Source organism: Pygocentrus nattereri, chromosome 10 (assembly GCF_015220715.1).
Source record: "Pygocentrus nattereri isolate fPygNat1 chromosome 10, fPygNat1.pri, whole genome shotgun sequence".
Taxonomy (NCBI): domain Eukaryota; kingdom Metazoa; phylum Chordata; class Actinopteri; order Characiformes; family Serrasalmidae; genus Pygocentrus; species Pygocentrus nattereri.
Window position 1 is genome coordinate 5,259,691 of NC_051220.1, and position 12,670 is coordinate 5,272,360.

Here is a 12,670-nt window from a genome sequence, read left to right on the forward strand (position 1 = left end):
CCAAGTTTAAGTTGAATAAAAACTGGCTTTAAACTCAGGATCACAGATGAGCTCCTTTACTATGTTGATCTGTAGCCTCTGTTCATAAACATAAACCAGCCCAAACTCATTTACTATAAAATGAAATGGTGTTTGTAGAAATTCAGAAAAAAGCCGCGTCAGTCTCGACTGCATATGTGGACATATTTCTATATTGAGCTCTATTTACACAAAGTTAGGTTAGTTCATCATTTATGTTGAACAGACTCTCCCAAAGTTTTACGCTGCTGCGCTGACGTTGAACCGCGTGCTGCACTGGGTCGGTATGACCAACAGGTCAAAACCAGCTCTAAACAAAGTGACCGCTGGGCCCTGATTGGTGCTCTGGCTTTGCGCTTCTTTCGTTTTGACATGTTACGTTTTTATACACACAGAAACCAAAAGGAACGACAGATTTCTCAAAATGTAGGAGGAAAAAGTCGGATATTAGACTCTGAAATGTAGTGGAGTGAAAGAAAAAAGTCCAGAATGGAGAAACTTCAGTACAGATACATGAAAAAATACTTAAGTACAGAAACTAATTACATTTACTGAGTTACTGTCCACCACTGCTAACTGACCACCCTTTGACAGCTGTTGCATTGCAACTGTTTACCTACAGAGGGCAGATCTTCTCTGAAGATCATATTTTGACATGCATAAAGGCATTGAAGTACCTCTTTACATAGTGAATTATGTTGGCCCAGGTACATATTATATGATACCTTAAGATATGGTTCTTCATGGGTTCCTTAGTAAAGCAAATGGTTCTATTAAGATTCATGGGTTCTATATAGAACTTTTCCAAGTGTGTACACTTCAACATCTTTTGGTTCAGCGTTGATGCTGGTCACACTTCTCACGTTGGAGCTTCAGCCTTTTATTTCAGGATAACAAGCTTCAGTTCTTATGCTGATCAATGCTGGATGCACTAAGATGTTCCTCATATTTATAAGCAGCATTTTTAATTATTATTTAGCAATTTTTTTACTTTTTATATGTTTTTTTATATGTTTTACTTCTATTTGAGTATTTCATTCCACTGACAACACATTACCTGGGAGTAGTTTAAGCTCCTCGTCAAGTTTCTTAATAACAACAATTAAAGCGAAAAAAATGTTATTAATATTATTAAAGGATAACTCCACAACTTTTTCAAAACATAAGCGTAAATCAATCGTTGCAAGCAAAGTCATTCAGGGCGGTTTGATGTGAAATGCTTTCATTATAGAGAAAGTCACAGACTCTGATCTTTTTACAGTGCTGGTGATAGGAACCAGGAGTCACAATGTCTTTAACACAAATATAGCCATTTTATGCACTTAAACAATGCAAAGACAACAGCTAAAATTTTATTTCTGCTTAGGAGAATGAATGACATCACGTAAAAACTGAACTCAAACTCAAACAAATGTTTCTTTAATTAAAATTAACTGCAAAAAAACATAAAAAGTTGAATTGTCAATGTTTTATTAGTACTAATAACATTTATACACCTCTGTCAACACCTCAGTGTCACTGCTGGACTGAGAATAGTCCACCAACCTAAAATATCCTGTGGGCAGCGTCTTGTGACCACTGATGAAGGACGAGAGGATGACCAGCACAAACTGTGCAGCAGATGAGCTGTGGTCTCTGACCTTACATCTACAGGGTGGACCAACAACGTCTAACAGAGCGGACAGCGAGTGGACATACACTAACACACCACCAGCACATCAGGGTCACTGCAGTGCTGAGAATGATCCACCCAAACAGTACCTGCTCTGTGGTGGTCCGGTGGGGGTCCTGACCACTGAACCAGACTAACTTTACTGTCCGTAATTGTAGACCTACAAAGCGCTCCTATGTGGTACGTGGAGCTGGGTGTGGAAACAAGGAGGTGTTCATGATCTCCAACTTAAGTTTCTGACGTCAGAAACGACCGAAAGTGACCAAAACCGGCTGAAACGAGCCGGGGCGCGATGACGTCATGCCCGACGCCCCCTGCCGGCCGCCGAGTGAACATAACCCGAGAGAGAAGTTCAGCGGTGAAGATGGCGGAGAGCGAGCTGAACGTGGACAGTCTCATCTCTCGGCTTCTGGAGGGTGAGCGCTTTTGCGGACTTTCCGTTGATAGTAACCGAGCCGCGGGTCTGACTGCGTTACACGGTGGACAGACAGACGCTCTCGGCCGGTCCGTAGCGCCGCATTTCTCGGCGGTTTGCGGGCGCAGCTGGGGCCAGTCCGCTAGCCCAGCCGGCTAATGTTTACAAACAGGAGTTTAGCTAGTTTACATGGTAGCGTAACTTCGCCCTCCGACCCGCTGGTCACTAGACGGAGATTCCCGTTTGGTTGCTGTCGTGTAAGTCAGGAAAACCCTGTGAGACATTTCCATAAGTGTTTCTGTGCTTAATGCGAGGCGTAGTTCTATTTCGCGGAGTTTTTGGGACACGGCTAATCTTAGTTACCTAGAAACTACGGGGCTTCCAGTTCGAATCTATCCGGTCCACCTTAAATGACGCCCCAGTTAACGCACGTTCTGGCGTTCCGTAGCTAGGTTAGCTAGGCAAGTGCTGCGCCATTTAAGGTGGAACGGGAAGATTCGAATAAGAGTAGGGCTTCGGTTTTGTCCAGAAGTGCACAGGGGAAGCGTTTACTAGCCCCAACCGAGCGCTTCTACCCTTCAGCTCGCCTTGACGAGTTGGTCAGGTCAGCGACGCGGGCAGAACCGGGTGGTCGTTTATCTTCGTTATTATTCTGGAACATGTCACTAATGTGGGGGGGTGAGATGATCCAACAGGCGGGCTTCGTGTTCGAGTGTTCCGTTCCACCTTAAACGGTGCAGAAGGTACGTCCTGGCGCCTGACCTGCTGCAGCGTTTAAGGTGGACCGAAAATGTCAAGAAGCTGGCGAATAAAAATGCCACCCACGTCAGTGAGAGGCAGGTTGGGAGTCCATGGCTCAGTTATAGGGGCTCTGTTTTAGTGTAAACGGGCTTGTGATATAAAAAAAAGTTTGTGATGGTTTTTATTCCCACAAATGGGGAAATTTCACCTCCACATTTAACCTGTCCGTGAAGTGAAACACCACATACACACTAGGGGCAGTGAGCGCACTTGCCCGGAGTGGTGGGCAGCCCTATCCACGGCACGCGGGGAGCAGTTTGAGGGTTAGGTGTCTTGCTCAAGGACACCTCAGTCATGGACTGTCGGTGCTGGGGGTCAAACCGGCAACCTTCCGGTCACAGGGCCAGTTCCCTAACCTCCAGCCCACGACTGCCCCACAATTATACAGAAGCTTAAAGTGTTAGTTTGTTTATTCTGTAGGAACATTATCCACACATGCCTCACATTTAGGTTCACTGGGGGCTGATCTTGTTGACTGTTTTGGGTGAAGGTGTCGGTTAACGGCTTATTTAGTGTGAAATATGTCTAAAGGTGGCAGGTCAGTCTGGCAAAGCGTCGTCTAGTCATTGTGCGGACAGTCCAAACCATATGACGCACACCTCAAGCTGGTGACAAACACTCTGCTTAACACACACACACACACACACAGTAGAGGATATGCTTCTTAGTGGCCTTCAGAGCCCAGAGTTCCTAAACAGCGTCACACTGTCTTCACTCATTTCGGTTGAAATATTCTTGCTTACTCGCAAATAAACAAGGGCAGGTGTGAGTGGCGGAGTGGCCAAAAAAAGGTCCCAAACTGTCACTGGGGTGGGACCCTCAAGGGTTCATCTCCGCCTCTTTAGTCAGGGAACATAACTGGACCATAATCCACTGAAATGGTATTTTGCAAGCCGTACCGTCTCCACACACCCCGCCTCGCCTCCAGGCTGCTCTGTTTTAGAACATTCGGTTACGAAAAAGGCACAAATACAAACTTTTCATCTCGAAAAACTGATTTAAGCTTCACAGTCGGACCCTAAACCCGCTGCTGTACCTTTGAGGGAACATTTATATTGTTTGTACCTTGGTGGAAAAAAAATGTACCTACACAGAACCTTCATTTCTGACCGTGTGGTCACCTTATCATGATGAGATATTTGTAGAGTGTGGAACATGCGCGGTTCTAGCAGAGAACAGACGTAACCGAGGCACGGTTTGTGCTGCCATCTGTCTCCATCACTTCTCCAGCGCTCCTGTAGCGCTCGCTGTGGCTTCGCTCTCTCCGCCGCACCATCTGCGGCTCTGTGTGACCCTGTATCGCTGCTTTTTCTGCTGTGGTGTCCATCTCTGTCACTGGTGTGGTCATTTGGTCGTTTGACTGGTTCCCTCTAAGCCACAACTACCCTCACATGTTCTGTTCTGTCCTCTTTCTCTTTTGGATCCCTTTCTTTCTTATGTCCTTGTTTTGCTTGTCTGGTTCTCCTCCAGTCCACTCATGCTGGTGTCCTGCCTTTGGTTAACCTTCTTTCTTCATCCTTTAGGTAGCTGTGTTTGGATAATGACCGCGCTGCATCACTGATTTCCGCTCTTGCCAAGGTTTTCGTGCTGCGTTCAGTTGGAAATCAGACTGTTGTTTTCTCAGAAGGGGAACTCGGTCACGCCTTCATCTGGTTTATGATGGAAGTAAACAAAACATGCAGGTTGTTAAATGGTTGTTGCTCTTCATTAATCAGCCGGGATCTGTCATGTTCAGAGTATTTCTTTAAACACAAGCGTAGCGCAAATGAAATGTGGGTTAAATTGACATATTTATTGACCGCATCATTAGAGATGCGGCAGTATTTAATAATAAGACCACACAATATTGTCATGGATGCTTTGAAATGCCTCTGCTGCATTTTAAGCTGCGTTCACATTACGAGCCTCGCTGCTCAAATCTGATCTCTCTGACTCAGCGGTTCACACTCGTATAGGTGATTCAAATCCATCATTAATGTGATGAACTGGCATCTGGAAACGACCGTCATGAGCTCATCCTATTCAGTGACGTCACGTGAATCACTGCATCATCAGCACAAACTAACGAGCAGAACGAGCTTCGCTGAGAAGATCATTAACTCTGATCAGCTCTCAGCTTCATTATTAGAGCCAGACGGAGGAGAAGAAGGTGAGATGAGCTGCTTTTCCACCGTTTACAGGCTTTAACTTCTGTTTGGTGCTGTTGCCATGGTAACGCTGAATGATGGAACACATTCAGTGGGGGGGGGGGCACAAATTTCGATCTGTGCATCACAGTAAGGTGTCATGGCCACAAATCAGATACATATCTGATCTAGGGCTGTGTTCACATTACCAGGCTGAAGTGGCACAAATCAGATTTTTTGCCCTGATGTGACTCAGATCTGATGTTTTCAGGGCTGTGTGGACCCACATCTGATCTTTTCAAATCCGACCTGAGCCACTTTCATGTGTGGTCTTAGATCGGATACGTGTCCGATTTGTGGCCATGAGAGCTTAATGTGACGTTTGGATCGGAGTTCATGTGTTTTTCTTCCACTGCGCCACCATTCAGCGTTACCGTGGCAACAGCGCTGAACAGAGTTAACTCACATAAACGAGTGTGAATCATCGTGTCAGAGAGATCGGATTTAAACAATGAGGCTTGTACCGTGAACGTAGCCTAAGACCACATATGAAAGTGGTTCAGGTCGGATTTGAAAACATCAGATCTGAGTCACGTTAGGGCGGGAAATCAGATTTGTGCCGCTTTAACCTGGTAATGTGATCATGTGGGCCTTAGTGAACAAGCTGCAGTTTCACCAGAGATTTTGGAGATGTGCAGAGGCTGGTGCGTTGTTTATTTGATGTTTGTGCAGTTGTTTTGGTGTGTTGTTAGTCATAGCACCTTTACAGCTCATGGTAACGGTCACAGGGCTATCTGCATGAGTGCCAAGGGTCTACCACCTGACTTCGATCGAACAGTATGACTTCCATCATGGTGTTTATGTAGTGCCTCCTGATGGGATGCTTGATTTTCTGATAAAATGAGACCACTTGAAAGGGCCGTCAGTCTCTGCTCTTTAATCTCTTCAACTCCGAGACCACCAGTGGTTCCAAAACGCACTTCTATTCTCATGTTCTTCATAACGTTCATATTCCATAAGCTCCGTTCAGAAGCTGGGTGTCGTGTGAGGCTGTAGCTCTTCTCTCCAGTCTAATAGACGGTGATGTCATTTTAAACCCTTATAATAAAAGAAGCTGAACTTTGTTTTTCTTCTGAAAGTCGACCCGTTTTTCCCCAAATCTGGGCTCTAAACTATAAACAGACGGCGTCTCTTCAGTGATCTGCTCTGGAAACATCACTTTTAGAAAATAACACAAAGAGCGGCGGAGATTTTTGGCTTTCAGCAGTAAATTCTAAGCATATAGTGATATGTGGAGATCATAAAACACATGTTCTGTTCATTTGAGGGGCTTTTACAAAATAAATAAATCAAATAAAAAATTCCATTTATTTCATACAGTTACTGAATAATTTGCCTCACGATTTGGTCACGAAAATAAAGACAGACAAACCAAAATATACCCTGGAGAATAGGAGGTTAAGGAAACTACTAATCGCTGATGTTGAGAAAGATGTTGTATGTGCATGAAGCCCCGTATCCATCAGTGATGTGGGGCGTTTAGGGCTAGTTTCCTGGCCAGGGATTAATCCAAGTTTTAAATGGGAAAATTTCTATTCAAAATTCTGTTTAGTTCGGGACTAAGCTTAATCCCTCCCCAGGAAACTGGGCCTTACTGTTTAACAGGTAAGCGTTGCCACTTAGAAGGTATTTCATCTGATTTTTTATTTTTTATTTTTATTTTTAGCACACTTTTTCCTAAACTGAGGACTTTTGAAAGTCTCGCTCTCTTTTTTTCTCCCTCTCCGCTCTCTCTCTGCTAATTACTCTTTCCAGCGCTAATTAGCCTGGTGCTCCAAGTCCTGACAGCAGCACAGCCGCTGCCCTATACAGCAGAAAGGACAATTAGACTAACATGGCTGCATAGCCAGAATGAGAGAACATTTAATCTGCAGACAGATTTTATGATGTTTTTCCTGCACTGCAGCAAAGCGTTCTCTGTGCCAGATGCGTATGGTTTCTGACCCAGTGGGTTTAGGAGGGAAAACGAGCTCTAAAGATGAGCAGATGTGAAACCGTGCTGGATGCTGATTGGTGAAACGCTAAAAACCATATTTGATCATCTCTGGTCTTTCCAGTCTTGGTCCTGAAGAAGCATTGCGCTGTAGAGTTTGGTGCGTTCTTTGCTGGATATTAAGGTTGCACTGCACATTTACTTTCTTGGATGATTCTTATTTCCTCACAGGTAAACTGACCGACAGGTGTGTATCGTCACTGTCCAGAGGAAAAACTAGTGTCATCAAAATAGTAACTTTACAGGAGAAGGCAAAAACCTTCTTTCAGTGTGAGTTAATGTACAGAGATTTTATCCTTGACATAACCAGTTATGCTCATGGGTGTGTTTCACTTTTTCCGTCTGCATTTACATGTGTAAATTTTAAGGCACATTATTCAGTAACTGTGAAATTAATGTAAAGTGTTGTGGGTTTTTGGAAATGCTCCAACTTTCAGTAGAGAGTTTTCAAATTTCACTACGCATCTATTTGACTGGAAATAAGCTCTCATATGACTCCCACCTTCTGAATGTAGCTTATGAAATATGACCGTCATGAAGTAAAGAACATGACGAGATGAAGTGAGTTTTGGAACCACCAGTTAAAGAAAGCATTTCTCAATGTAAAGGACAGCTGGTGTCAATGAAGTAGATAAACCTGCATCTGTATTATTTTCTTTGGACAGCGACTATATAAATATACACCATCAGGCATAACATGATGACCACCTTGTTTCTACGCTCATTGTCCATCTTATCAGCTCCACTTACTGTATAGCTGCACTTTGTAGTTCTACAGTTACAGACTGTAGTCCATCTGTTTCACTGATACTCTGTTACCTTGTTCTTCAGTGGTCAGGACCCTCATGGAACCTCAAAGAGCAGGTACTTACTATTTTGGGTGGTCATTCTCAGCATTGCAGTGACACTGATGTGGTGGTGGTGTGTTAGTGTGTGTTGTGCTGGTACGAGTGGATCAGACCCAGCAGTTTTTAACACTGTCTATTCACTGTCCACTCTAGACAGCCCACCTTGTAGATGTAAAGTCAGAGACGACAGCTCATCTGCTGCTGCACAGTTTGTGTTGGTCATCCTCTAGTCCTTCATCAGTGGTCACAGGACGCAGTTGGCATGATATTTTTGGTTGGTGGACTGTTCTCAGTCCAGCAGCGACACTGAGGTGTTTAATAGCTCCAGCAGCACTGCTGTGTCTGATCCACTCAGATCAGCACAACACACACTAACACACCACCACCATGTCAGTGCCATTGCAGTGCTCAGAATGATCCACTACCCAAACAGTACCTGCTCTGTGAGAGGGTCCATGGGGGTCCTGACCACTGAGGAACAGGGTAACAGAGTATCAGAGAAACAGATGGACTGCAGTCTGTAACTGTAGAACTACAGAGTGCAGCTATACAGTAAGTGGAGCTGATAAGATGGACAATGAGCATAGAAACAAGGAGGTGGTCAGAATGTTATATGTATGTCTATTTGGCTGGTACACATCAGCCAAATTAAAACCAGATTCTGATTCCCCACTAATTCTTCATAGTTAATTAAGATGTCCTAATTGTTAAAAACTCTTAAAAACCTGACGTTTGCATGTCTCTTCAGGATCTTATTCCATTCTGTAAAACCTACTTCATTTTCAGCCAGAGGCTGAGTCTGTAAAGCTGCTTCTGACTTAAGTTATAGGCTGTTACATAACATCACATTCAACATGCACGGGTCAGAGAACGTGCAGCGTCACTTAGAAACACATGTTGCCTGTGCAGGCGTAGCTTACAGAATACATGGTAACACTTTCCTCCAGGGTGCTGTTCATAAGGCTGTTCCTATTACAAGCTTATGTGTCATGTAGCCTCATTAACAGCTTCATACAGTAAAGTGGTACTGAATATGCACTATTTTGCCAAATGTAATTGGCCGTCTGCCTTTATATGCATATGGACGCGTAGTGAGATCCCATTCTTAATCCATAGGGTTTAATATGATGTCGGCCCACCCTTTGCAGCTATAAAAACTTCAACTCTTCTGGGAAGGCTTTCCACAAGGGTTAGGAGTGTGTTTATGGGAATTTTTGACCGTTCTTCCAGAAGCTCATTTGTGAGGTCAGACACTGATGTTGGATGAGAAGGCCTGGCTCACAGTCTCCACTCTAATTCATCCCAAAGGTGTTCTATCTATTGGCACAATGCAGTCAGATAAGTACCGTCTCCTGGCAACCACCACACCCAGACTCGTCCATCGGATTTCCAGACAGAGAAGTGTGATTGGTCACTCCAGAGAACACGTCTCCACTGCATCTCTAGAGCCAATGGCGGCGCTTTACACCACTGCATTTGACGCTTTGCATTGTGCTTGGTGATGTAAGGTTTGGATGCAGCTGCTCGGCCATGGAAACCCATTCCATGAAGCTCTCTATGCTGTTCTTGAGCTAATCTGAAGGCCACATGAAGTTTGGAGGTCTGTAGTGATTGACTCTACAGAAAGTTGGTGACCTCTGCTCTCTATGCCCCTCAGCATCCTCTGACCCCGCTCTGTCATTTTACGTGGCCGACCACTCCGTGGCTCAGTTGCTGTCGTTCCCAATCGCTTCCACTTTGTTATAATCCCACTGACAGTTGACTGTGGAATATTTAGTAGTGAGGAAATTTCACGACTGGACTTGCTGCCCAGGTGGCGTCCGATCACGGTACCACGCTGGAACTCACTGAGCTCCTGAGAGCGACCCATTCTTTCACTAATGTCTGTAGAAGCAGCCTGCAGGCCTAGGGGCTCGGCTTTATACACCTGTGGCTGTAGAAGTGATTGGAACACCTGAATTCAATGATTTGGATGGGAGAGTGAAAACTTTTGGAAATATAGTTTATAAAGAACAGCATATGCAGTTTGTTTGGCAAGGCTGCCTTCAAAAGTTTCTGAACCCAAAAGCGTCAAGTTTATGATCCTCAATAAACAGGACATTAGTGATAAATAAAACATCTGGCTATTGTTTGTCTTATCTTTACTAGCATCTTGGCATTGAGTAGCGTTCAGTTAATTTATTCCGTCTTCCCCTTTGAACCTGTTTCAGAAATTCTTTATTTAAACTTTAAAAAATGAAGAATTTCTGAAACTGGTTCAAATATGCCTTTTGTGAACAAGGTGAAAAATGAAAAAGTACAACTCTTTATGTATAATTTCTCTCCTAAAATTACCGTTTTCCAAGGCCATGACCTTGAAGCCTTATCAATACACAGAATTTTATCAGTAATTAAAAGCTATTGACTGTCTTATCTTAAGGGCGTTTGGGCACTGCTTTGTCATGGTATTATGCAACATGTGTCTCTCCTTTGTCACCGTATTATGCGTGCAGCGTTCGGTATAATAATATAATATTATAATAATATTAGCAGCATTATTTACTGATAACGTTTTGTTTATTGACGCTTGTATAAATTTACGACCTTCTGTTTAAAACTTCAAGATTGAAATGTTGATCTTGACTGTGGCAAATAATCATTTTGTATAAGATAATGAAACAGGTCTCTTATAGGTGTGTGATCTCGGATCTGGTAACTGTGACGACCATACACCTTAAACAGTTCAGAGACCTGCGTGCGCTGTAGATGGAGGCATTGTCATTCTGGAAAATCAGGATAGAAATGCTTCATAGGACAGTCAGCACAACTTCCCTCTAAGGGGACGAAGCAGATTCAAACCATGCCAGCATACCACACCCACCGGACCCTCTCGGTTTAGGCGTTCAGGCCTTTATCACTCCTTTGTTGTTCGCTGCACATGCACTCACCCACTAGTGGAGAGTAAGGTGATGATGCTTCTGACCAGATCGTTTTACACCTCTCTGTACACCAATGCCTCCTGAACTCTCAAGTGGTCATTCATTCTTCATAATGAGGGGTTTATGAACTGCAGTCGTTCTATAATATCCCTCTCTGTAGTTATGGATGAGCTTTTCTTGCATGTCACACTCGTCTCGCTGAATGTGTGCTTTTGACCAAAATCTTTAACCCTGCATACTAACGTCTCTTCCATAAATGTAAATGCAGATGTCACTTAAGTCACTGTGCCTGTTGAAACACTAGCCAGATGAACATCCTTTGTGAAGCTGTTCCCCAAAATTTAACCGTCTTCCACCGTCACTTAGATCTTTTCCGCTTGCTTCCTTGATCAAAGATCAGCCGTCAAATTTTAAAACACAAATTTAGACTAAAAGCAGGCCTGTGCAACAGCAGAGTTAAGAAAAACTAGTAATTAATTTTTAAACTAATCTTAAGACTGAAAGACATGGGTAAGCTTGTGGTGTTTTCACTTTCCCTCAGAGATGCATCATTTTCTTATGCCCCCTCACCGAATCAGACCGAAACATTGCATAACCTGCTTGTGAGTACATCTTTCTTCAGTTCAGTTGCCGAGTCGCTTTCCTTGCGGGACGGTTCAGTTGCCGAGTCGCTTTCCTTGCGGGACGGTTCAGTTTCCGAGTCGCTTTCCTTGCGGGACGGTTCGGTTGCCGGGGAGCGGTTTGTCGGAGCGCTCGGCCGCCGGGGAGCGGTTTGTCGGAGCGCTCTGTTACTTCAAAGGCTGAATGATTGTAAAGCTGTGGACTTGCTGCTGAACAGTGCATGTTAATTCTAGCTTTTCATGATCAACTGAGTCCAAAGCGGTCTTGATTAACATGATTGTGAGCAGCCCTCTTTGACCGCAGAGCATCACTGCTAAGCTCTGAATTTCTCCCATGAATATAAGCCTTTTTTCTCCTTTGCACTGAATGGTACAAAATATAGCGTAAAAAGATTTCTGCCTCATATCTGGTTACTAGGTAGTTGAACTTATGCAGGACATTTAGCATTATATCTTTATAGCACGTCTAAAGTTGCTGAAGCTCTGAAGATGCAGTGTGACCGTGCTTTAGAGCTACTGGACTGAATTGAGCAAGCCTGACCGATTAAGTCCAGATTGTTAGCAGTTAAGACCTGCTGTTGGATTGCTTACATCTGCAGTACCAGAGGACGGCGATCAATGTGGAGGAAGATTGTCGCTCCTGGCCTGTTTCCCTGATGGGCACTAAGCCTCAAATTAGTCTCTTGACGTATGTTCTGTATTGGAAGGAAATGGTTCATCTAAAAAAAAAAAAAAATCGATTTGCACAGTTTTCCCCATTAGTATAGCTGCCCAGTGTTGGCCCTGAGGACATATGATTTGACCTCTGAGTTACCCCATCCTCTGTAATGGGCACAAAATAGCCTGATAAATTATTGTTTTCCCATTTTTCCAAGTATTTTAGTAACACAGTGTCTAATGCTGCATTCAACTAAAGCCTGTAACTGGGAATTTCCCATCTCCCACTAGGGGGGGAAAAGCCCTCTCAACTGGGAGTTCCTGCCCAGAAAGCTGGGATGGTGTTCTCAACTCTGAGCTTAGCATATGATGTCAAATCAGCATGGCTACTTAAGCGGTCAGTAGTAATAAGGAGCCCCTCTGCTTTCAAGTGATACTCAGATTAGTCAACATGCAGACTCAGTAGTTAGTCCAGCAGTAGCTCTGACAGTAAAGTTCCCTGTTTTATGACGGTCAGTACGTCATTAATGTTGTTATCACTA

At 43.9% G+C, this 12,670-nt stretch overlaps 1 protein-coding gene across 1 annotated transcript in view; it reads left to right on the forward strand.

The window, feature by feature from the left end:
• Nucleotides 1-1,960: 1,960 nt before the first annotated feature.
• The window catches only part of ppp1cb (protein phosphatase 1, catalytic subunit, beta isozyme), a 30,941-nt gene continuing 20,231 nt past the window's right edge, over nt 1,961-12,670 (forward strand). Inside the window, exon 1 of the mRNA XM_017707780.2 lies at nt 1,961-2,106. Within this exon, the coding sequence (XP_017563269.2) occupies nt 1,983-2,106 (124 nt within the window). The 5' untranslated portion in view covers nt 1,961-1,982. The remainder of the gene's footprint in view (nt 2,107-12,670) is intronic.